The 26,151-nt window shown below is 45.0% G+C and overlaps 2 protein-coding genes across 3 annotated transcripts in view; one reads left to right on the top strand and one right to left on the bottom strand.

Moving 5' to 3' along the window:
• orc2 (origin recognition complex, subunit 2) overlaps positions 1–3,726 on the top strand; it is a 28,140-nt gene extending 24,414 nt beyond the window's left edge. Inside the window, exons 12-17 of the mRNA XM_031810230.1 lie at positions 305–401; positions 1,785–1,931; positions 2,016–2,187; positions 2,584–2,645; positions 2,904–3,022; positions 3,096–3,726. Of these exons, the coding sequence (XP_031666090.1) occupies positions 305–401; positions 1,785–1,931; positions 2,016–2,187; positions 2,584–2,645; positions 2,904–3,022; positions 3,096–3,176 (678 nt within the window). The 3' untranslated portion in view covers positions 3,177–3,726. The remainder of the gene's footprint in view (positions 1–304; positions 402–1,784; positions 1,932–2,015; positions 2,188–2,583; positions 2,646–2,903; positions 3,023–3,095) is intronic.
• Positions 3,727–4,496: 770 nt separating this feature from the next.
• On the bottom strand, positions 4,497–23,532 carry zgc:162816 (D-threo-3-hydroxyaspartate dehydratase). Of its 2 annotated transcripts, none has more exons than XM_031810232.1 (10): positions 23,387–23,532; positions 20,390–20,539; positions 20,170–20,299; positions 16,368–16,473; positions 10,537–10,717; positions 10,330–10,448; positions 10,115–10,241; positions 5,606–5,668; positions 5,179–5,284; positions 4,497–4,802 (listed from the first exon to the last, which is right to left on the bottom strand). In XM_031810232.1, the coding sequence occupies exons 2-10, from the start codon at positions 20,533–20,535 to the stop codon at positions 4,713–4,715; spliced, it is 1,068 nt and encodes a 355-aa protein (XP_031666092.1). In that variant the 5' UTR covers positions 20,536–20,539; positions 23,387–23,532; the 3' UTR covers positions 4,497–4,712. The 2 variants fall into 2 exon arrangements, with proteins under 2 accessions (XP_031666092.1, XP_031666091.1); XM_031810231.1 differs by having other exon boundaries at positions 16,368–16,518; positions 23,387–23,531.
• Between the last annotated feature and the right edge of the window lie 2,619 nt (positions 23,533–26,151).

The raw sequence follows: 26,151 nt of genomic DNA, 5'->3' as shown, positions 1-26,151 counted from the left end.
CACACACACACCTGTACACACACACACACACACCTGTACACACACACACACACACACACACACACACACCTGTACACACACACACACACACACACACACACTCACCTGTACACACACACACACACTCACTCGTACACACACACACACACTCACTCGTACACACACACACACACACACACACACACACACACACACACACACACACTCACCTGTACACACACACACTCACCTGTACACACTCACCTGTACACACACACACACTCACCTGTACACAACCCTCTGATGTTCTCCTCCTGTCCTGTAGATCCTGACTGCTCTGTCTGCAGAGATTCTAGAACACCAAGGAACGTTCCGGAACCCTGCTGACCAACTACAGTACATTACCACCACCCTCAGAGAACGTGGGTAGACCTTGACCCCTAGCATTCAGTGACCTTGACCCGTAGCATATAGGGACCAGTGTGACCTTGACCCGTAGCATACAGGGACCAGTGTGACCTTGACCCGTAGCATACAGTGACCTTGACCCGTAGCATTCAGTGACCTTGACCCGTAGCATTCAGTGACCTTGACCCGTAGCATTCAGTGACCATGACCCGTAGCATTCAGTGACCAGTGACCTTGACCCGTAGCATTCAGTGACCTTGACCTGTAGCATACAGTGACCAGTGTGACCTTGACCCGTAGCATTCAGTGACCTTGACCCGTAGCATACAGTGATCAGTGTGACCTTGACCCGTAGCATTCAGTGACCTTGACCCGTAGCATACAGTGACCAGTGTGACCTTGACCCGTAGCATTCAGTGACCTTGCCCCGTAGCATTCAGTGACCTTGACCCGTAGCATTCAGTGACCTTGACCCGTACCATTCAGTGACCTTGACCCGTAGCATACAGGGACCAGTGTGACCTTGACCCGTAGCATTCAGTGACCTTGACCCGTAGCATACAGTGACCAGTGTGACCTTGACCCGTAGCATTCAGTGACCTTGACCCGTAGCATACAGGGACCAGTGTGACCTTGACCCATAGCATTCAGTGACCTTGACCTGTAGCATTCAGTGACCTTGACCTGTAGCATTCAGTGACCTTGACCCGTAGCATTCAGTGACCTTGACCCGTAGCATTCAGTGACCAGTGACCTTGACCCGTAGCATTCAGTGACCAGTGTGACCTTGACCCGTAGCATACAGGGACCAGTGTGACCTTGACCCGTAGCATTCAGTGACCTTGACCCGTAGCATACAGTGACCAGTGTGACCTTGACCCGTAGCATACAGGGACCAGTGTGACCTTGACCCGTAGCATTCAGTGACCTTGACCCATAGCATACAGGGACCAGTGTGACCTTGACCCGTAGCATTCAGTGACCTTGACCCGTAGCATACCTTGACCCGTAGCATTCAGTGACCTTGACCCGTAGCATTCAGTGACCTTTACCCATAGCATTCAGTGACCAGTGTGACCTTGACCCGTAGCATTCAGTGACCTTGACCTGTAGCATTCAGTGACCTTGACCCGTAGCATACAGGGACCAGTGTGACCTTGACCCGTAGCATTCAGTGACCTTGACCCGTAGCATTCAGTGACCTTGACCCGTAGCATACAGTGACCTTGACCCGTAGCATACAGTGACCTTGACCCGTAGCATACAGTGACCTTGACCCGTAGCATACAGTGACCTTGACCCGTAGCATTCAGTGACCTTGACCCGTAGCATTCAGTGACCTTGACCCGTAGCATACACAGACCTGTGTTTGTGAACTTTGACCTGTATCTCATCAGAGCCGGACCTCCATGTGTACCTGTTGATCCACAACATTGACGGTCCCATGCTCCGCGGAGGGAAGACCCAGAATGCACTGGGCCAACTGGCCTCACTACCCAACCTGCACCTTGTCGCCTCCATCGACCACATCAACGCACCGCTCGGTACGGTACAGTTTGTCTATTCGTCCTGTATTACTTGGTCTTACCTTACCACAGATGTTTATGAAGGTGTGTGTCTCCCTGCAGTGTGGGACCAGTGTAAACTGAGTCAGTTTAACTGGTTGTGGTGGGAGTGCGTGTGTTTCCAGCGTTATGTGGAGGAGACGTCCTATGAGAACTCTCTACTAGTTCAACAGACTGGAGCCCTCGCCCTCTCCTCCCTGACACACGTCCTGCGCAGCCTTACGGCTAACGCCAGGTACGCACGCTACGGCTAACACCTTACGGCTAACGCCAGGTACGCACGCTACGGCTAACACCTTACGGCTAACGCCAGGTACGCACGCTACGGCTAACACCTTACGGCTAACGCCAGGTACGCACGCTACGGCTAACACCAGGTACGCACGCTACGGCTAACACCTTACGGCTAACGCCAGGTACGCACGCTACGGCACACACGCTACGGCTAACACCAGGTACGCACGCTACGGCTAACACCTTACAGCTAACACACGCTACGGCTAACACCAGGTACACACGCTACGGCTAACACCAGGTACACACGCTACGGCTAACACCTAACGCCAGGTACACACCTGTTTGGATAAGGTTTGATTTGGTTATGTAATGGTGGTGTGTGATTGGTCTACAGGGGCATCTTTAAACTGCTGGTGGAGTTTCAACTGGAGAACAAAGACAACCCTTCATACACAGGTACACACCCACTAGCCCTCCTACACAGGTACGCACCCACCCACTAGCCCTCCTACACAGGTACGCACCCACCCACTAGCCCTCCTACACAGGTACGCACCCACCCACTAGCCCTCCTACACAGGTACGCACCCACCCACTAGCCCTCCTACACAGGTACGCACCCACCCACTAGCCCTCCTACACAGGTACGCACCCACCCACTAGCCCTCCTACAACCCTTTCACAGTGATTGTTTTAAAGTGTATGTGTGTGTAGGCTTGTCATTCCAGGACTTCTACCAGCGTTGTCGGGAAGCCTTCCTGGTGAACTCTGACCTCACCCTGCGTACCCAGCTCACAGAGTTCAGAGACCACAAACTCATCCGCACACGCAAGGTACACTCACGCACACACACACACACACACAGCTTCAACCTGAAATGGACAAATTTTTCCCATGATCCCTCAGGGTGCTGATGGGGTGGAGTACCTGCTGGTTGCTGTGGAGACCAGCACGCTGACTGACTTCCTGGAGAAAGAAGTAGAGTGAGGAGAGGAGCAGACATCATGTTCCGTCTTTCTCTCCAACCCAAGAGAACTGGGCGGTATTGATAACGGGTCTCGTAGGGTCAGACAACTGGGCGGTATTGATAACAGGTCTCGTAGGGTCAGAGAACTGGGCCTCACTGGGTCAGAGAACTGGCCGTATTGATAACAGGTCTCGTAGGGTCAGACAACTGGCCGTATTGATAAAACGTCTCGTCGGAGTCGTTTTAGATCATAATGATTACAGGGACGACCTTATCCTAGATCAGCTCTGAGACGCGTTAAGAATATGGGCCGTGATCACATTGGTGTTAAGAAACACTGCCTGTAGTTAGCGTCATCTGCTCTTTAGGCCAAAGTCAATTTCCACTATGTTGCTTTGACCTGTCCTTTTCAGTGCAGAGGATGTACACATTCCCTGTTCATGTTTTTGATGACATTTGTTTAGTCTTATTGACCACCTTTTTGGAAATCTGTAGCACTGTTGTCTGTATTGTCAACTCTTCACATTCAGTAAAAAAATTAAAAATAAATTATTTCAGCATCTTTATTCACACAGCTGTTATCAAACTCATTCTGATGAAAGAAAACGCAGACTGAATACGTGCTGGTTTTACAGCTTCAGACCAGAGTTTCTCAACCCAGAGGCTCAACATCGTGAGACTTCCAGGATCTCTCTGTGAAACGGACCAACAGACCAGGTTTGGGGTTTCAGAAGTCAATGAGATTAGTGAATAAAATCTTCCTTGGTTAACTTTTCGACATCTAAAAGGCACAATCTAGATGGGAGCCAATGTCTGAAGTAGCTGAACGTTGTTTCTCCAACCTCCATGAAACTGACGTTTTAATTTTAGTCAAAAGTCAACTTTATATTTGCTGAACCAGTTTCTGGCTCTTGAACCCTGGCCTGTTCACCAGATGTGCTGCCTTGTCCTGGACCTGCTGCTCAAACTGGTGTGCCTAGAACTGGGGAGGCTCGTGGTAATGGCTAGAGGGGAAAGGTATCAAACATGGTTTTCATGCCGTTCAAGCCATTATGAGGCGTCCTCCAATCACCAGCCTCCTGTGGTTCAAAGGCACTTCAATCTCTTGTTTTGCCAATTCTCCCTCAATGGCACACATACAATCATCTCAAGACTTAAATCCTTATTTAACCCGTCTCCTCCCCTTCATCTACACTAATTGAAGTGGATTTAACAAGTGACATCAATAAGGGATCATAACTTTCACCTGGTCAGTCTCATGGAGCAGGTGTTCCTAATGTTTTGTACAGTGTATATTTGCTATTATTAATAATGACCATCCAGTTTGGGAGAATACAAAAAAGGTTTAAGGAAAGTGGTTCATTTATTAGTGTAAAACATGGTTTAGTGTCAGTGACAGCTGTATAATACCGCCCCAATGCAGGACGGACAACGATGACATCAGGAAAGATAGGAAGGACATTTCCCAACATCACATAAGTCATTTGAGCTATAAGCTGATTCCCTCCAGGACTACACACCCACACAGTACTACATTTCCCATGATGCTCCTTTGATCACCAGCCGCGTGTGGGTGTCCACTTTCCCACCAGCCGACCCCCAGAGTGGACGTAGTACACAGAATGCATCATGGCTGTTGCACAAGCCTGGATGAACACACCTATATTAGACCTCTGACATGCAGAACAAGTAGTGTACAATCACAACTTAAAGATACTAACGTGGTAGGGGATGAGAGTGGGTAAGGGATGAGTACTAATGCAGTAGGGGATGACTGAATAGGGGAGGAGTAAGGGATGGGTACTAATGCGTTAGGGGATGACTGAATAGGGGAGGAGTAAGGGATGAGTGCTAATGCGGTAGGGGATGACTGAATAGGGGAGGAGTAAGGGATGAGTGCTAATGTGGTAGGGGATGACTGAATAGGGGAGGAGTAAGGGATGAGTGCTAATGTGGTAGGGGATGACTAAATAGGGGATGAGTCAGGGATGAGTACTAATGCAGTAGGGGATGAGTACTCACATGGTAAGGTATAATAGTCAGAAGTGTTCCCAGGGGGTATCTGCTGTAGTCCAGTTGTCCTGAGAGAGGCTCCACTCTGCCATGCTCCTGGGTCATAGACAACAACCTGCAGGGGGACGGACAGACACAGGGAGGACAGGGGTCAGACTAGTGGTACTGCAGAAGTATAGTAGTAGCAGTACAGTAGTAATATAGTAGTAGGTCAGGATGTCCCTCTATAACAGTAGTAGTAATATCAGTCGTAGTATTACCATAGTAGTACTGTAGTAGTACCTGAGGTCAGGATGTCCCTCTATAACAGTAGTAGTAATATCAGTCGTAGTATTACCATAGTAGTACTGTAGTAGTACCTGAGGTCAGGATGTCCCTCTATAACAGTAGTAGTAATATCAGTCGTAGTATTACCATAGTAGTACTGCAGTAGTACCTGAGGTCAGGATGTCCCTCTATAACAGCGTATCCAGTGGGCAGTTTCCCAGCTCCATCGAGACTGAAATGTGATAATACAGTACTATGACAGTAGTAATACCAGTACTATGACAGTAGTAATACCAGTACTATGACAGTACTATGACAGTAGTAGTAACAGTACTATGACAGTAGTAATACCAGTACTGACAGTAGTAATACCAGTACTATGACAGTAGTAGTAACAGTACTATGACAGTAGTAGTAACAGTACTATGACAGTAATAACAGTACTATGACAGTAGTAATAACAGTACTATGACAGTAGTAATAACAGTACTATGACAGTAGTAATAACAGTACTGACAGTATTAACAGTACTATGACAGTAGTAATAACAGTACTGACAGTAGTAACAGTACTATGACAGTAGTAATACCAGTACTATGACAGTAGTAATAACAGCACTATGACAGTAGTAATACCAGTACTATGACAGTAGTAATACCAGTACTATGACAGTAGTAATACCAGTACTATGACAGTAGTAATAACAGTACTATGACAGTAGTAGTAGTAACAGTACTGACAGTAGTAGTAGTAACAGTACTGACAGTAGTAATAACAGTACTGATAGTAGTAATAACAGTACTGACAGTAGTAATAAGAGTACTGACAGTAGTAATAACAGTACTGACAGTAGTAGTAACAGTACTGACAGTAGTAGTAACAGTACTATGACAGTAGTAATAACAGTACTATGACAGTAGTAATAACAGCACTATGACAGTAATAACAGTACTGACAGTAGTAGTAACAGTACTGACAGTAGTAATAACAGTACTGACAGTAGTAATAACAGCACTATGACAGTAGTAATAACAGTACTGACAGTAGTAATAACAGTACTGACAGTAGTAATAACAGTACTATGACAGTAGTAATAACAGCACTATGACAGTAATAACAGTACTGACAGTAGTAATACCAGTACTATGACAGTAGTAATACCAGTACTATGACAGTAGTAATAACAGTACTATGACAGTAGTAATAACAGTACTATGACAGTAGTAGTAGTAACAGTACTGACAGTAGTAATAACAGTACTGACAGTAGTAATAACAGTACTGACAGTAGTAATAAGAGTACTGACAGTAGTAATAACAGTACTGACAGTAGTAGTAACAGTACTGACAGTAGTAGTAACAGTACTATGACAGTAGTAATAACAGTACTATGACAGTAGTAATAACAGCACTATGACAGTAATAACAGTACTGACAGTAGTAGTAACAGTACTGACAGTAGTAATAACAGTACTGACAGTAGTAATAACAGCACTATGACAGTAGTAATAACAGTACTGACAGTAGTAATAACAGTACTGACAGTAGTAATAACAGTACTATGACAGTAGTAATAACAGCACTATGACAGTAATAACAGTACTGACAGTAGTAATAACAGTACTATGACAGTAGTAATAACAGCACTATGACAGTAATAACAGTACTGACAGTAGTAATAACAGTACTGACAGTAGTAGTAACAGTACTGACAGTAGTAGTAACAGTACTATGACAGTAATAACAGTACTGACCGTAGTAATAAAAGTACTATGACAGTAGTAATAACAGTACTATGACAGTAGTAATAACAGTACTATGACAGTAGTAGTAACAGCACTATGACAGTAGTAATAACAGTACTGACAGTAGTAGTAACAGTACTGACAGTAGTAATAACAGTACTGACAGTAGTAGTAACAGTACTGACAGTAGTAGTAACAGTACTATGACAGTAGTAATAACAGTACTGACAGTAGTAATACCAGTACTATGACAGTAGTAATAACAGTACTATGACAGTACTATGACAGTAGTAATACCAGTACTATGACAGTAGTAATAACAGCACTATGACAGTAGTAATAACAGCACTATGACAGTAGTAATAACAGTACTATGACAGTAGTAATAACAGTACTGACAGTAGTAATAACAGTACTGACAGTAGTAGTAACAGTACTGACAGTAGTAATAACAGTACTATGACAGTAATAACAGTACTGACAGTAGTAATAACAGTACTGACAGTAGTAATAACAGTACTATGACAGTAGTAATACCAGTGCTATGACAGTAATAACAGTACTATGACAGTAGTAATATAAACTCAGCAAAAAATTAATTTGTATAAATCCAAATAACTTCACAGATCTTCATTGTAAAGGGTTTAAACACTGTTTTCCATGCTTGTTCAATGAACCATAAACAATTAATGAACATGCACCTGTGGAACGGTCGTTAAGGCACTAACAGCTTATAGATGGTAGGCAATTCATGTCACAGTTATGAAAACTTAGGACACTAAAGAGGCCTTTCTACTGACTCTGAAAAACACCAAAAGAAAGATGCCCAGGGTCCCTGCTCATCTGCGTGAATGTGCCTTAGGCATGCTGCAAGGAGGCATGAGGACTGCAGATGTGGCCAGGACAATAAATTGCAATGTCCATGGACCAGACATGACTGGCAAAAAGTGCTCTTCACTGACAAGTCGCGGTTTTGTCTCACCAGGGGTGATGGTCAGATTTCCATTTATTGTCGAAGGAATGAGTGTTACACCGAGGCCTGTACTCTGGAGCGGGATTGATTTGGAGGTGGAGGGTGCATCATGGTCTGGGGCGGTGTGTCACAGCATCATCGGACTGAGCTTGTTGTCATTGCAGGCAATCTCAACGCTGTGCGTTACAGGGAAGACATCCTCCTCCCTCATGTGGTACCCTTCCTGCAGGCTCATCCTGACATGACCCTCCAGCATGACAATGCCACCAGCCATACTGCACGTTCTGTGCGTGATTTCCTGCAAGACAGGAATGTCAGTGTTCTGCCATGGCCAACAAAGAGCCCGGACCCCAATCCCATTGAGCACGTCTGGGACCTGTTGGATCGGAGGGCTAGGGCCATTCTCCCCAGAAATGTCCGGGAACTTGCAGGTGCCTTGGTGGAAGAGTGGGGTAACATCTCACCGCAAGAACGGGCAAATCTGGTGCAGTCCATGAGGAGGAGATGCACTGCAGTACTTAATGCAGCTGGTGGCCACACCAGATACTGACTGTTACTTTTGATTTTGACCCCCCCCTTTGTTCAGGGACACATTCTATTTCTGTTAGTCACATGTCCGTGGAACTTGTTCAGTTTATGTCTCAGTTGTCTCAGTTGTTGAATCTTGTTCATACAAATATTTACACATGGTTAACCTTAAGTTTGCTGAAATTAAACGCAGTTGACAGTGAGGTCAGTTCTATTTTTGCTGAGTTGAATAGTAACAACAGTACTATGACAGTAGTATAATAATAATAATAACAGTACTATGACAGTAGTATAATAATAATAATAACAGTACTATGACAGTAGTATAATAATAATAATAACAGTACTATGACAGTAGTATAATAATAATAATAACAGTACTATGACAGTAGTATAATAATAATAATAACAGTACTATGACAGTAGTATAATAATAATAATAACAGTACTATGACAGTAGTATAATAATAATAACAGTACTATGACAGTAGTATAATAATAATAATAACAGTACTATGACAGTAGTATAATAATAATAATAACAGTACTATGACAGTAGTATAATAATAATAATAACAGTACTATGACAGTAGTATAATAATAATAATAACAGTACTATGACAGTAGTATAATAATAATAATAACAGTACTATGACAGTAGTATAATAATAATAATAACAGTACTATGACAGTAGTATAATAATAATAATAACAGTACTATGACAGTAGTATAATAATAATAATAACAGTACTATGACAGTAGTATAATAATAATAATAACAGTACTATGACAGTAGTATAATAATAATAATAACAGTACTATGACAGTAGTATAATAATAATAATAACAGTACTATGACAGTAGTATAATAATAATAACAGTACTATGACAGTAGTATAATAATAATAACAGTACTATGACAGTAGTATAATAATAATAACAGTACTATGACAGTAGTATAATAATAATAACAGTACTATGACAGTAGTATAATAATAATAACAGTACTATGACAGTAGTATAATAATAATAACAGTACTATGACAGTAGTATAATAATAATAACAGTACTATGACAGTAGTATAATAATAATAGTACTATGACAGTAGTATAATAATAATAACAGTACTATGACAGTAGTATAATAATAATAACAGTACTATGACAGTAGTATAATAATAATAACAGTACTATGACAGTAGTATAATAATAATAACAGTACTATGACAGTAGTATAATAATAACAGTACTATGACAGTAGTATAATAGTAATAACAGTACTATGACAGTAGTATAATAATAACAGTAGTATAATAATAACAGTACTATGACAGTAGTAGTAATAACAGTACTATGACAGTAGTATAATAATAACAATACTATGACAGTAGTATAATCGTAATAACGACAGTATTTAATACAGCTTCTGTACCTGAGAGCAGACCAGCCACAGTCGAGGAGCAGCTGGTTTCTGTGAGGAGAGTGACCTATAACCCTGCTCAGAACCCTGACAGCCACGTCCTCCAGACCGCACGAACCAATCACAGACTGCTGCACGTCTACAGAAAGCACAGCAGCCAATCAGAAAACAACACTGCTTTCTACTACAATAGATCTGTTGAGGTCACACACACACACCACACTGACCGAAGAAGACGTAGTTCCCAGGATGCACCTCGCTGAGCTTGGCCATGTCACTGATTGGCTGGCTGCAGGAGGGGGTGGAGCCTATACTGGACTTACAGCTGATTCCCACAGCCTTCAGTCTGGAGAGAGAGAGAGAGACTTGTGTGTCTTTGTGTGTGTGTGTGTGTGTGTGTGTGTGTGTGTGTGTGTGTGTGTGTGTGTGCTTACTTCTCCATGAACTGCAGTACGAGGGTGGTTGTTTCATGGGCAACAGCATGTATTTGCTCTGCCCCTCTGCAGCCATAGGTGTTCCCACAGTGGGCGTACACCCCCGTCAGCTCCACCCCCTCTGACTCAGAGATGGCCTGGGCCAATCTCAGTGCCTCTGGCTCCGAGTGCAGAACACCCGCTACAAAACAGAACCCCGGTGTGTTCAGTTCAACGTTTGCTACATCGCGTTACAGTTTGTACTGAACGACGCGTTTCCCCAAAACGGTGCGCTTCGTTCTTCAACCCCCATTAAAAGGTACATTTGCTCCCCATTAGTGGGTGTGACCTGATCAATATGTGTGTTCATCTGAAATCACAACACTCACGCAGCACACCAGTCACCATATGGTAACTGTCCTCTGGGCCACTATAATCCCACCATATGGTAACTGTCCTCTGGGCCACTATAATCCCACCATATGGTAACTGTCCTCTGGGCCACTATAATCCAACCATATGGGAACTGTCCTCTGGGACACTATAATCCAACCATATGGAAACTGTCCTCTGGGCCACTATAATCCCACCATATGGTAACTGTCCTCTGGGCTACTATAATCCAACCATATGGTAACTGTCCTCTGGGCCACTATAATCCAACCATATGGAAACTGTCCTCTGGGCTACTATAATCCCACCATATGGTAACTGTCCTCTGGGCCACTATAATCCAACCATATGGTAACTGTCCTCTGGGCCACTATAATCCCACCATATGGTAACTGTCCTCTGGGACACTATAATCCAACCATATGGTAACTGTCCTCAGGGCTACTATAATCCCACCATATGGTAACTGTCCTCTGGGCCACTATAATCCCACCATATGGTAACTGTCCTCTGGGCCACTATAATCCCACCATATGGTAACTGTCCTCTGGGCCACTATAATCCCACCATATGGTAACTGTCCTCTGGGCCACTATAATCCAACCATATGGTAACTGTCCTCTGGGCCACTATAATCCCACCATATGGTAACTGTCCTCTGGGCCTCCCGAGTGTTGCAGTGGTCTAAGACACTGCATCACAGTGTTAGCTGTGCCACTATGCCACTAGATATTCTGGGTTCGAGTCCAGGCTCTGTCGCGACCGGGAGACCCATGGGGCGGTGCACAATTGGCCCAGCATTGTCCGGGTTAGGGGAGGGTTTGGCCGGCAGGGATGTCCTTGTCCCATCGCACACTAATTCAAATGAAAGTTTATTTGTCACGTGCGCCGAACACAACAGGTGAAATGCTTTACTTACAGGCCCTTAACCAACAGTGCAAAACTAACAAAAGTAAAAACTGTCCCCTGGGCCACTATAATCCCACCATATGGTAACTGTCCTCTGGGCTACTATAATCCCACCATATGGTAACTGTCCTCTGGGCTACTATAATCCCACCATATGGTAACTGTCCTCTGGGCTACTATAATCCCACCATATGGTAACTGTCCTCTGGGCTACTATAATCCCACCATATGGTAACTGTCCTCTGGGCTACTATAATCCCACCATATGGTAACTGTCCTCTGGGCTACTATAATCCCACCATATGGTAACTGTCCTCTGGGCTACTATAATCCCACCATATGGTAACTGTCCTCTGGGCTACTATAATCCCACCATATGGTAACTGTCCCCTGGGCTACCATAATCACACCATATGGTAACTGTCCCCTGGGCTACCATAATCCCACCATATGGTAACTGTCCTCTGGGCTACTATAATCCCACCATATGGTAACTGTCCTCTGGGCTACTATAATCCCACCATATGGTAACTGTCCTCTGGGCCACTATAATCCCACCATATGGTAACTGTCCTCTGGGCCACTATAATCCCACCATATGGTAACTGTCCTCTGGGCTACTATAATCCCACCATATGGTAACTGTCCTCTGGGCCACTATAATCCCACCATATGGTAACTGTCCTCTGGGCCACTATAATCCCACCATATGGTAACTGTCCTCTGGGCCACTATAATCCCACCATATGGTAACTGTCCTCTGGGCCACTATAATCCCACCATATGGTAACTGTCCTCTGGGCCACTATAATCCCACCATATGGTAACTGTCCTCTGGGCCACTATAATCCCACCATATGGTAACTGTCCTCTGGGCCACTATAATCCCACCATATGGTAACTGTCCTCTGGGCCACTATAATCCCACCATATGGTAACTGTCCTCTGGGCCACTATAATCCCACCATATGGTAACTGTCCTCTGGGCCACTATAATCCCACCATATGGTAACTGTCCTCTGGGCCACTATAATCCCACCATATGGTAACTGTCCTCTGGGCCACTATAATCCCACCATATGGTAACTGTCCTCTGGGCCACTATAATCCCACCATATGGTAACTGTCCTCTGGGCCACTATAATCCCACCATATGGTAACTGTCCTCTGGGCCACTATAATCCCACCATATGGTAACTGTCCTCTGGGCCACTATAATCCCACCATATGGTAACTGTCCTCTGGGCCACTATAATCCCACCATATGGTAACTGTCCTCTGGGCCACTATAATCCCACCATATGGTAACTGTCCTCTGGGCCACTATAATCCCACCATATGGTAACTGTCCTCTGGGCCACTATAATCCCACCATATGGTAACTGTCCTCTGGGCCACTATAATCCCACCATATGGTAACTGTCCTCTGGGCCACTATAATCCCACCATATGGTAACTGTCCTCTGGGCCACTATAATCCCACCATATGGTAACTGTCCTCTGGGCCACTATAATCCCACCATATGGTAACTGTCCTCTGGGCCACTATAATCCCACCATATGGTAACTGTCCTCTGGGCCACTATAATCCCACCATATGGTAACTGTCCTCTGGGCCACTATAATCCCACCATATGGTAACTGTCCTCTGGGCCACTATAATCCCACCATATGGTAACTGTCCTCTGGGCCACTATAATCCCACCATATGGTAACTGTCCTCTGGGCCACTATAATCCCACCATATGGTAACTGTCCTCTGGGCCACTATAATCCCACCATATGGTAACTGTCCTCTGGGCCACTATAATCCCACCATATGGTAACTGTCCTCTGGGCCACTATAATCCCACCATATGGTAACTGTCCTCTGGGCCACTATAATCCCACCATATGGTAACTGTCCTCTGGGCCACTATAATCCCACCATATGGTAACTGTCCTCTGGGCCACTATAATCCCACCATATGGTAACTGTCCTCTGGGCCACTATAATCCCACCATATGGTAACTGTCCTCTGGGCCACTATAATCCCACCATATGGTAACTGTCCTCTGGGCCACTATAATCCCACCATATGGTAACTGTCCTCTGGGCCACTATAATCCCACCATATGGTAACTGTCCTCTGGGCCACTATAATCCCACCATATGGTAACTGTCCTCTGGGCCACTATAATCCCACCATATGGTAACTGTCCTCTGGGCCACTATAATCCCACCATATGGTAACTGTCCTCTGGGCTACTATAATCCCACCATATGGTAACTGTCCTCTGGGCCACTATTATCCCACCATATGGTAACTGTCCTCTGGGCTACTATAATCCCACCATATGGTAACTGTCCCCTGGGCCACTATAATCCCACCATATGGTAACTGTCCTCTGGGCTACTATAATCCCACCATATGGTAACTGTCCTCTGGGCCACTATTATCCCACCATATGGTAACTGTCCTCTGGGCCACTATAATCCCACCATATGGTAACTGTCCTCTGGGCCACTATTATCCCACCATATGGTAACTGTCCTCTGGGCTACTATAATCCCACCATATGGTAACTGTCCCCTGGGCCACTATAATCCCACCATATGGTAACTGTCCTCTGGGCTACTATAATCCCACCATATGGTAACTGTCCTCTGGGCCACTATAATCCAACCATATGGTAACTGTCCTCTGGGCTACTATAATCCCACCATATGGTAACTGTCCTCTGGGCCACTATAATCCAACCATATGGTAACTGTCCCCTGGGCCACTATAATCCAACCATATGGTAACTGTCCTCTGGGCTACTATAATCCCACCATATGGTAACTGTCCTCTGGGCTACTATAATCCCACCATATGGTAATTGTCCTCTGGGCTACTATAATCCCACCATATGGTAACTGTCCTCTGGGCCACTATAATCCCACCATATGGTAACTGTCCTCTGGGCCACTATAATCCCACCATATGGTAACTGTCCTCTGGGCCACTATAATCCAACCATATGGTAACTGTCCTCTGGGCCACTATAATCCAACCATATGGTAACTGTCCTCTGGGCCACTATAATCCGACTATATGGTAACTGTCCTCTGGGCCACTATAATCCAACCATATGGGAACTGTCCTCTGGGCCACTATAATCCCACCATATGGTAACTGTCCTCTGGGCCACTATAATCCCACCATATGGTAACTGTCCTCTGGGCCACTATAATCCCACCATATGGTAACTGTCCCCTGGGCCACTATAATCCCACCATATGGTAACTGTCCCCTGGGCCACTATAATCCCACCATATGGTAACTGTCCCCTGGGCCACTATAATCCAACCATATGGTAACTGTCCTCTGGGCCACTATAATCCCACCATATGGTAACTGTCCCCTGGGCTACTATAATCCCACCATATGGTAACTGTCCCCTGGGCTACTATAATCCAACCATATGGTAACTGTCCCCTGGGCTACTATAATCCAACCATATGGTAACTGTCCCCTGGGCTACTATAATCCCATCATATGGTAACTGTCCTCTGGGCTACTATAATCCAACCATATGGAAACTGTCCTCTGGGCCACTATAATCCAACCATATGGAAACTGTCCTCTGGGCCACTATAATCCCACCATATGGAAACTGTCCTCTGGGCTACTATAATCCAACCATATGGAAACTGTCCTCTGGGCCACTATAATCCAACCATATGGAAACTGTCCTCTGGGCCACTATAATCCAACCATATGGAAACTGTCCTCTGGGCCACTATAATCCAACCATATGGAAACTGTCCTCTGGGCCACTATAATCCAACCATATGGAAACTGTCCTCTGGGCCACTATAATCCAACCATATGGAAACTGTCCTCTGGGCCACTATAATCCAACCATATGGTAACTGTCCTCTGGGCCACTATAATCCAACCATATGGTAACTGTCCTCTGGGCTACTATAATCCCACCATATGGTAACTGTCCTCTGGGCCACTATAATCCCACCATATGGTAACTGTCCCCTGGGCTACTATAATCCAACCATATGGTAACTGTCCCCTGGGCTACCATAATCACAAAGTTGTTGAACTGGTGGTTCAGTAAGGTACCGTTTTGTTGTACTGAACACAAGCCAGAGCCACGTTCAGTGGCCAAAAGTTGTTGAACGTTGCGTATAGAAATCCCATGAATGGAGCTGATTGCTTATTCACCATGTCAGAGAGGCATATTTGTTCTACGTAGCGTATTCCTATCTGAATGTTTCAAAACGCTGCATCCTACTGAACGCGCCCCTGGGTCAAGTACATGAGTCAAATTCTCCCAATACTTTGAGGTGCACTTGATTTCAAACCAATGGAATAGTAAACACCAAGCCAAGTGCACCTCAAATACTTCAAGTATCTGACTTTCAAAATCAAATCAAACTTTATTTACATAGTATATTTCAAACATTAACATATTTGACATACTTTTGGCCCAGGTCTGAAGGAACAGAACAGCGAAGCATTCTAGAACACCATAATAGCATTCTAGAACATTCTAGAACCCCCTCTCACCTCTTCCGTTGTCACAGTCCAGTTTGAGCCAGACGTGCCACACCCGCCCATCTGTCAGTGGTCTCTTCCTCAGCTGCTCCAGAGCATCTCTATGGTCCAACAACACCTGGAACAGAGACAGACGCTCTGCCAGCACCGCACAGCGCTCAACCTTACACACCACACACACAGACACCACACCACACATCTCATTTTATTTGTCATACACATGTTTAGCAGATGTTATTGCGGGAGTAACGGAATGCTTGTGTTTCTAGCTCGAACATGCATGCTCACACACACACAGACACGCACCACATGCTCACACACAGACACACACACACACACAGACACACACGCAAACAGAGTAGGCAAGTGGCATCTAGCTGTACAGTTAGTGTGCAGGCAGTGAGGTAGAGGCATCTAGCTGTACAGTTAGTGTGCAGGCAGTGAGGTAGAGGCATCAAGCTGTACAGTTAGTGAGGTAGAGGCATCTAGCTGTACAGTTAGTGTGCAGGCAGTGAGATAGAGGCATCTAGCTGTACAGTTAGTGAGGTAGAGGCATCTAGCTGTACAGTTAGTGAGGTAGAGGCATCTAGCTGTACAGTTAGTGAGGTAGAGGCATCTAGCTGTACAGTTAGTTAGTGAGATAGAGGCATCTAGCTGTACAGTTAGTGAGGTAGAGGCATCTAGCTGTACAGTTAGTGAGGTAGAGGCATCTAGCTGTACAGTTAGTTAGTGAGATAGAGGCATCTAGCTGTACAGTTAGTGAGGTAGAGTCATCTAGCTGTACAGTTAGTGTGCAGGCAGTGAGGTAGAGGCATCTAGCTGTACAGTTAGTGTGCAGGCAGTGAGGTAGAGGCATCAAGCTGTACAGTTAGTTAGTGAGGTAGAGGCATCTAGCTGTACAGTTAGTTAGTGAGGTAGAGGCATCTAGCTGTACAGTTAGTGAGGTAGAGGCATCTAGCTGTACAGTTAGTGAGGTAGAGGCATCTAGCTGTACAGTTAGTGTGCAGGCAGTGAGGTAGAGGCATCTAGCTGTACAGTTAGTGTGCAGGCAGTGAGGTAGAGGCATCTAGCTGTACAGTTAGTGTGCAGGCAGTGAGGTAGAGGCATCTAGCTGTACAGTTAGTTAGTGAGGTAGAGGCATCTAGCTGTACAGTTAGTTAGTGAGGTAGAGGCATCTAGCTGTACAGTTAGTGTGCAGGCAGTGAGGTAGAGGCATCTAGCTGTGCAGTTAGTTAGTGAGGTAGAGGCATCTAGCTGTACAGTTAGTTAGTGAGGTAGAGGCATCTAGCTGTACAGTTAGTTAGTGAGGTAGAGGCATCAAGCTGTACAGTTAGTTAGTGAGGTAGAGGCATCTAGCTGTACAGTTAGTGTGCAGGCAGTGAGGTAGAGGCATCTAGCTGTACAGTTAGTTAGTGAGGTAGAGGCATCAAGCTGTACAGTTAGTTAGTGAGGTAGAGGCATCTAGCTGTACAGTTAGTGTGCAGGCAGTGAGGTAGAGGCATCTAGCTGTGCAGTTAGTTAGTGAGGTAGAGGCATCTAGCTGTACAGTTAGTGTGCAGGCAGTGAGGTAGAGGTGCAATCTCAACCACACTGCACACTGCCCTAACCCATCTGGACAAGAGGAATACCTATGTGAGAATGCTGTTCATCGACTACAGCTCGGCATTCAACACCATAGTACCCTCCAAGCTCGTCATCAAGCTCGAGACCCTGGGTCTCGACCCCGCCCTGTGCAACTGGGTACTGGACTTCCTGACGGGCCGCCCCCAGGTGGTGAGGGTAGGCAACAACATCTCCTCCCCGCTGATCCTCAACACTGGGGCCCCACAAGGGTGCGTTCTGAGCCCTCTCCTGTACTCCCTGTTCACCCACGACTGCGTGGCCACGCACGCCTCCAACTCAATCATCAAGTTTGCGGACGACACAACAGTGGTAGGCTTGATTACCAACAACGACGAGACGGCCTACAGGGAGGAGGTGAGGGCCCTCGGAGTGTGGTGTCAGGAAAATAACCTCACACTCAACGTCAACAAAACTAAGGAGATGATTGTGGACTTCAGGAAACAGCAGAGGGAACACCCCCCCATCCACATCGATGGAACAGTAGTGGAGAGGGTAGCACGTTTTAAGTTCCTCGGCATACACATCACAGACAAACTGAATTGGTCCACTCACACAGACAGCATCGTGAAGAAGGCGCAGCAGCGCCTCTTCAACCTCAGGAGGCTGAAGAAATTCGGCTTGTCACCAAAAGCACTCACAAACTTCTACAGATGCACAATCGAGAGCATCCTGGCGGGCTGTATCACCGCCTGGTATGGCAACTGCACCGCCCTCAACCGTAAGGCTCTCCAGAGGGTAGTGAGGTCTGCACAACGCATCACCGGGGGCAAACTACCTGCCCTCCAGGACACCTACACCACCCGATGCTACAGGAAGGCCATAAAGATCATCAAGGACATCAACCACCCGAGCCACTGCCTGTTCACCCCGCTGTCATCCAGAAGGCGAGGTCAGTACAGGTGCATCAAAGCTGGGACCGAGAGACTGAAAAACAGCTTCTATCTCAAGGCCATCAGACTGTTAAACAGCCACCACTAACATTGAGTGGCTACTGCCAACACACTGTCAATGCCACTGACTCTACTCCAGCCACTTTAATCATGGGAATTGATGGGAAATGATGTAAATATATCACTAGCCACTTTAAACAATGCTACCTTATATAATGTTACTTACCCTACATTATTCATCTCATATGCATACGTAGATACTGTACTCTATATCATCGACTGCATCCTTATGTAATACATGTATCACTAGCCACTTTAACTATGCCACTTGGTTTACATACTCATCTCATATGTATATACTGTACTCGATATCATCTACTGTATCTTGCCTATGCTGCTCTGTACCATCACTCATTCATATATCCTTATGTACATATTCTTTATCCCCTTACACTGTGTATAAGACTGTAGTTTTTTTTGGAATTGTTAGTTAGATTACTTGTTCGTTATTACTGCATTGTCGGAACTAGAAGCACAAGCATTTCGCTACACTCGCATTAACATCTGCTAACCATGTGTATGTGACAAATAAATTTGATTTGATTTGATCTAGCTGTACAGTTAGTGTGCAGGCAGTGAGGTAGAGGCATCTAGCTGTACAGTTAGTGTGCAGGCAGTGAGGTAGAGGCATCAAGCTGTACAGTTAGTTAGTGAGGTAGAGGCATCTAGCTGTACAGTTAGTGTGCAGGCAGTGAGGTAGAGGCATCTAGCTGTACAGTTAGTTAGTGAGGTAGAGGCATCTAGCTGTGCAGTTAGTTAGTGAGGTAGAGGCATCTAGCTGTGCAGTTAGTTAGTGAGGTAGAGGCATCTAGCTGTACAGTTAGTGAGGTAGAGGCATCTAGCTGTACAGTTAGTGTGCAGGCAGTGAGGTAGAGGCATCTAGCTGTACAGTTAGTGTGCAGGCAGTGAGGTAGAGGCATCTAGCTGTACAGTTAGTTAGTGAGGTAGAGGCAAAACGCTGGTCGCCGTTGGCAGTAAGTAACGTAACAACTTTTAATGCATTTCTCAGCAAAGGGTAGGTTTATAAAGGTGTGTAAACAGCATTTACCCTCCACTATGGAAGTTAGGGTGTAGTGTGGAGGGGTTAGGGTGTAGTGTGGAGGGGTTAGGGTGTAGTGTGGAGGGGTTAGGGTGTAGTGTGGAGGGGTTAGGGTGTGTAAACAGCATTTACCCTCCACTATGGAAGTTAGGGTGTAGTGTGCAGGGGTTAGGGTGTAGTGTGGAGGGGTTAGGGTGTGTACCTTGTCAAAGGGCACAGAGTAGGCATACAGGATGTCGTCATATCCGTGGTCGGCATAGAAACCGGCTTCTGCCAGTGTTGACACGACGATACAACTCCTAGACCCACCTGTCATTATATCACCACACTCACAACACACACACACACACATAGTTCAGGTCTCTTATTGGGTTTGTATGTGTGTGTGTGTGTGTGTAAATGTGTGTGTGTGTGTGTCTTACAGGGTCTTGTGTGTCTTCATGTGGGGTCGAAGTGTGACTCCCAGCTTGGTCCAGTGTTCTCTCATTTTCTCAGCATTCCTCTTCACTATATCAACATCCACAACCATTACAGGAGTAGACAGGGTGGTTATATGGTCCCCCTCCATCACACTACACACACACACACACACACACACACACACACACACACACACACACACACACACGCGCGTCAAATCTATCTCTAAGCTGTCGATGGGGCAGAGTGTCAAATATATAACCTGTAGCCTAAACTGAACCTGCAACTTAAAAAATACAGACAACATTTTGACAACCTGAACGACACTGGAAACTAACAGATACAATGATAAAAGACGACCTAACTAAGTTACTGGGCCCCTTTACTCTTGGAGGACATATTCACATATTACTGCATAATAACACGCTGTTGCCCAAGCAGCCGCTAGATCTGCTAGATCTGCCCCTAGATCTGCTGCTAGATCTGCTAGATCTGCCGCTAGATCTGCCGCTAGATCTGCCGCTAGATCTGCCGCTAGATCTGCCGCTAGATCTGCCCCTAGATCTGCCGCTAGATCTGCCGCTAGATCTGCCCCTAGATCTGCCCCTAGATCTGCCGCTAGATCTGCTAGATCTGCCCCTAGATCTGCCGCTAGATCTGCTAGATCTGCCGCTAGATCTGCGCTGTCGAGGGGTTGCCAACTGTTGAAGAAAGCTTGGAGTGAGATTTGCCATTTGGATTTCATTGTCCCCCTGGCGTATGCTAATATGCTAATATTTTGTAAATATATTTTTTAGTTGGTTGTCACTTTGCTCAGACAGTAATGAAATGAGAGGGAGAAAGGCTAATGCTATAAACAGTGGAAGGTTGGAAGCAGGATCCCTGTTCTCTAGAAACAGTTGGAAGGTTGGAAACAGGATCCCTGTTCTCTAGAAACAGTGGAAGGTTAAAGGCAGGATCCCTGTTCTCTAGAAACAGTGGAAGGTTGGAGGCAGGATCCCTGTTCTCTAGAAACAGTGGAAGGTTGGAAGCAGGATCCCTGTTCTCTAGAAACAGTTGGAAGGTTGGAAACAGGATCCCTGTTCTCTAGAAACAGTGGAAGGTTGGAGGCAGGATCCCTGTTCTCTAGAAACAGTGGAAGGTTGGAAGCAGGATCCCTGTTCTCTAGAAACAGTGGGAGGTTGGAAGCAGGATCCCTGTTCTCTAGAAACAGTGGAAGATTGGAAGCAGGATCCCTGTTCTCTAGAAACAGTGGAAAGGTTGGAAGCAGGATCCCTGTTCTCTATAAACAGTGGGAGGTTGGAAGCAGGATCCCTGTTCTCTAGAAACAGTGGAAGGTTGGAAGCAGGATCCCTGTTCTCTAGAAACAGTGGCAAGGTTGGTGGCAGGATCCCTGTTCTCTAGAAACAGTGGCAAGGTTGGTGGCAGGATCCCTGTTCTCTAGAAACAGTGGAAGGTTGGAGGCAGGATCCCTGTTCTCTAGAAACAGTGGAAGGTTGGAAGCAGGATCCCTGTTCTCTAGAAACAGTGGGAGGTTGGAAGCAGGATCCCTGTTCTCTAGAAACAGTGGAAGATTGGAAGCAGGATCCCTGTTCTCTAGAAACAGTGGAAAGGTTGGAAGCAGGATCCCTGTTCTCTATAAACAGTGGGAGGTTGGAAGCAGGATCCCTGTTCTCTAGAAACAGTGGAAGGTTGGAAGCAGGATCCCTGTTCTCTAGAAACAGTGGCAAGGTTGGTGGCAGGATCCCTGTTCTCTAGAAACAGTGGCAAGGTTGGTGGCAGGATCCCTGTTCTCTAGAAACAGTGGGAAGGTTGGTGGCAGGATCCCTGTTCTCTAGAAACAGTGGGAAGGTTGGAAGCATGATCCCTGTTCTCTAGAAACAGTGGAAGGTTGGAAGCAGGATCCCTGTTCTCTAGAAACAGTGGGAAGGTTGGTAGCAGGATCCCTGTTCTCTAGAAACAGTGGAAGGTTGGAAGCAGGATCCCTGTTCTCTAGAAACAGTGGAAGGTTGGAAGCAGGATCCCTGTTCTCTAGAAACAGTGGGAAGGTTGGAAGCAGGATCCCTGTTCTCTAGAAACAGTGGAAGGTTGGTGGCAGGATCCCTGTTCTCTAGAAACAGTGGGAAGGTTAGAAGCAGGATCCCTGTTCTCTAGAAACAGTGGAAGGTTGGAAGCAGGATCCCTGTTTTCTAGAAACAGTGGGAAGGTTGGTAGCAGGATCCCTGTTCTCTAGAAACAGTGGAAGGTTGGTGGCAGGATCCCTGTTCTCTAGAAACAGTGGAAGGTTGGAACCAGGATCCCTGTTCTCTAGAAACAGTGGAAGGTTGGAAGCAGGGATCCCCGTTCTCAGGTGGAAAGTTGTATGTGATACGCGGCAGGAATTGTCACCAATACACTAAGGATCTGCACAGGAAATGGTCATATTGATGGCAGTGGGTAAACAAGTCATAGATTGATTGCAGTCCTTGTCCATAGAGTTATTTCAAGATAAGGTCACAAATATTTTGTATTTGGGTTTAACTCTCTTTAAAAATAGGGATAATTTCTCTAAATCACCCAACCTTCAAGAAAAAGCTATTGAATATCAATATTCAGGTGGTTTATATCTACTAGTTGAAGATCCTCGTACTCTACACAGTCTAATCTTGAGGGGCGTTTCTTTAAAACATGCACCCAATCCCCTTGATCCCTTACATAACTAGACCAATCATATGCTTCAAAGTGCCACGGTTCACGGTTAAGTTAATTGACCTTTATTTAACTAGGCATGTCAGTTAAGAACACGTTCGTATTTACAATGACGGTGCTGTGGCAAGACTGGACAATGATAGAGGTTCCGCTCGTGATGTTAAATTGCAGGCGTAGATGCTCCGATTTCAAAACGACTTGGAGCACAGTTCAAAATGAACGCGTTGACTATACAATCTACTAAGTAGAAAGAACGTGAAAAGAGGGTAAAATGCGGACAATGTGTTTTATTACTTTGTAAACATACTCACAAAAGTGATGTATCAGTCTCTTGTCCAGCGCGGCTGAGATTAATTGCACAGACACAAACCTTTATTCCAGATGTAAACTAACTAACTCGAACTAGTCAGCACCTAATCAGCTGTGGTCAAGGTCCATCCTATGGTGTCCCTGCGTGACCAAACATAGCTGAGGGAGAGCGCGTCCTCTTTGACAAATCCGCTCATTCTGACGATGGTGCAATCTGTAGTTCGTTTTTCAGCCAAACGGCAGCCCCGCGACTTTTTCCTTCACATTCATGTCTCTATAACAGAGCCTTGGTCAGGTTGTCTTACTGCCTACAAGGTTCTATATTTTTTACCAAGTTATTACTGTGTTATGTGTTCGGTTATTAATGGGTTGTGTTGTACTTACCAGTGTTCGCGGGGTCCCGACATGCCAATCAACCTGCTATCTGCCAATCACGGGGATGCCTGGAATGTTCTGATGCCGGGCTTCCTGGTGGTTGGTGGAGAGGCATGGAGGGGGGTTGGGCAGGGAGCATTGGAGGTTAAGACCAGGTTTAGCCATTGTTCTTTCTCTTACGTCTGGCCTTCACAAGAGAAGTTCACGGTTTTTTAATAGGGTATCCTTCATTTATTTGGCCTGGGCTATGGCCAAACAGTAGCCTGTGTAAAGTTGGGTTAATAAACCGTCAATTCGTAAACTCCAGCCTCAGTCTGGACAATTGTTCCTGTATGATCTAGTCAGGACATTACAGTATTTATCGTGTAAGAGGTGTTTTAAAGGGGAATGGAAACACTAAAGTTAAGCAAATAGATGTATTCAATCCACTACTACTAAACATGTGCATTTAACATAGAAACATCTCTATTTTTAGGATTTTGATATTGAATCAAGTTTATTAGCTCTACGGGTAGCGCCGTCTTGAATTGCCAGAGTAAAGATTGACGCCAATGTTCCATTGGCAGGCTTGAGTAAATTGTGTGTTTTGGTGCTTGTATGACCAGACCAAAAGAAGACCTAGGCCTGTTTCAGACCCACGAAGATGACTGAAGGTTTATATCCCTTATACAAAGTTCTGCAGACAGTAACCAAGACGCTGTCTTTTTAAAATGTATTTTCATTTATCCATTATTCTACCAGCTCAGTTGACTGAGAACATGTTCTCATTTACAGCAACGACCTGGGGAATAGTTATAGGGGAGAGGAGGGGGAGGAAAGAGCCAATTGTAAACCGTGCTTCTACACCTGCATTGCTTGCTGTTTGGGGTTTTAGGCTGGGTTTCTGTACAGCACTTTGGGATATCAGCTGATGTACGAAGGGCTATATAAATAAATTTGATTTGATTTGATTTGATTTAAACTGGGGATTATTTTGTGACCGTGATGGTTTGAGGGCCAGATTGGGAACAGTCTTAAATATACTGTCTTAAAGATGCTGTCTTAAAGGTATTGACTTAAATGTATTGTCTTAAAGATGCTGTCTTAAAGATGCTGTCTTAAAGGTATTGACTTAAAGGTATTGTCTTAAAGATGCTGTCTTAAAGGTATTGTCTTAAAGATGCTGTCTTAAAGATACTGTCTTAAAGGTATTGTCTTAAAGATGCTGTCTTAAAGGTGCTGTCTTAAAGATGCTGTCTTAAGGTGCTGTCTTAAAGATGCTGTCTTAAAGGTATTGTCTTAAAGGTATTGTCTTAAAGATGCTGTCTTAAAGGTATTGTCTTAAGGCTGCAGGGGCACTATTGAGTAGCTTGGATGAAAGGTGCCCAGAATAAACGGCCTGCTCCTCAGTCTCAGTTGCTAATATATGCATATTATTATTAGTATTGGATAGAAAACTCTGATGTTTCTGAAACTGTTTGAATGATGTCTGTGAGTATAACAGAACTCATATGGCAGGCAAGAACCTGAGAAGAAATCCAAACAGGAAGTCAGAAATCTGAGGCTGGTATATTTTCAAACCATTCCCTATTGAAATCCCATTGCGATATGAATGAAGATTCACTTCCTAGCGCTTCCACTAGATGTCAACCATCTATAGAAATTTGAATGAGGCTTCTACTGTGTTGTGGGACTGCATGAGAGGGGAATGAATCAGACTACTGGCAGAGAGCCAGTTCCTTTGAGGAGGAACAGAACGCAGGAAGATCAAAGGTATTCTCCGGTTGGGAACTTTCTTGAAGAATTATGATAAAAACATCCTAATGATTGATTCTGTACTTAGTTTGAAATGTTTCTTCGACCTGTAATATAACTTTTTGAAGTTTTTGTCCGAAAAAATGGTCGACCAGCACCAGCGTTTGGATAGGTGTACCAAACGCGCTAACAAAAGGAGCTAATTGGACATAAATAACGGACATTATCGAACAAATCAAGCATTTATTGTGGACCTGGGATGCCTGGGAGTGCATTCTGATGAAGATCATCAAAGGTAAGGGAATATTTAGCATGTAATTAATTTAAACCATTTATGGTTTATGTTGACTCCAACATGGCAGCTAATTTGATTATTGTTCTGAGCGCCATCTCAGATTATTGCATGGTTTGCCTTTTCCGTAAAGGTTATTTGAAATCTGACCCAGTGGTTGCATTAAGGAGAGGTATATCTATAATTCCATGTGTATAGGGGTGGGGGGGGGGGGGGGGGTGTCAAGGCCAAGTGTTTCCATTCCCCTTCAAACAGCAGGTTGTGGCTAACTTCCAGACACTCCAGAGGACAGACAGGATACCTATGGTTCACATCTAGAAGATCTTAAATACAGGTGCAATACAGAACAGTACAAACACACACAGG

Source organism: Oncorhynchus kisutch, linkage group LG30 (genome assembly GCF_002021735.2).
Source record: "Oncorhynchus kisutch isolate 150728-3 linkage group LG30, Okis_V2, whole genome shotgun sequence".
Classification (NCBI taxonomy): domain Eukaryota; kingdom Metazoa; phylum Chordata; class Actinopteri; order Salmoniformes; family Salmonidae; genus Oncorhynchus; species Oncorhynchus kisutch.
Note: the sequence above shows the minus strand (reverse complement) of the source record. Positions and strands in the feature narration are given on the sequence as shown.

Bases quoted from the DNA above. Each gene is read 5' to 3' on its own strand.
- zgc:162816 (XM_031810231.1), bottom strand. From the start codon at position 20,535: ATGGAGGGGGACCATATAACCACCCTGTCTACTCCTGTAATGGTTGTG. The intron at 5,669-10,114 runs GTACAGAAGCTG...ATCACATTTCAG, and splicing joins TGTGGCTGGTCTGCTCTCAG to TCTCGATGGAGCTGGGAAAC. The intron at 4,803-5,178 runs GTGAGTACTCAT...GTGTTCATCCAG, and splicing joins TGACTATTATACCTTACCAT to GCTTGTGCAACAGCCATGAT.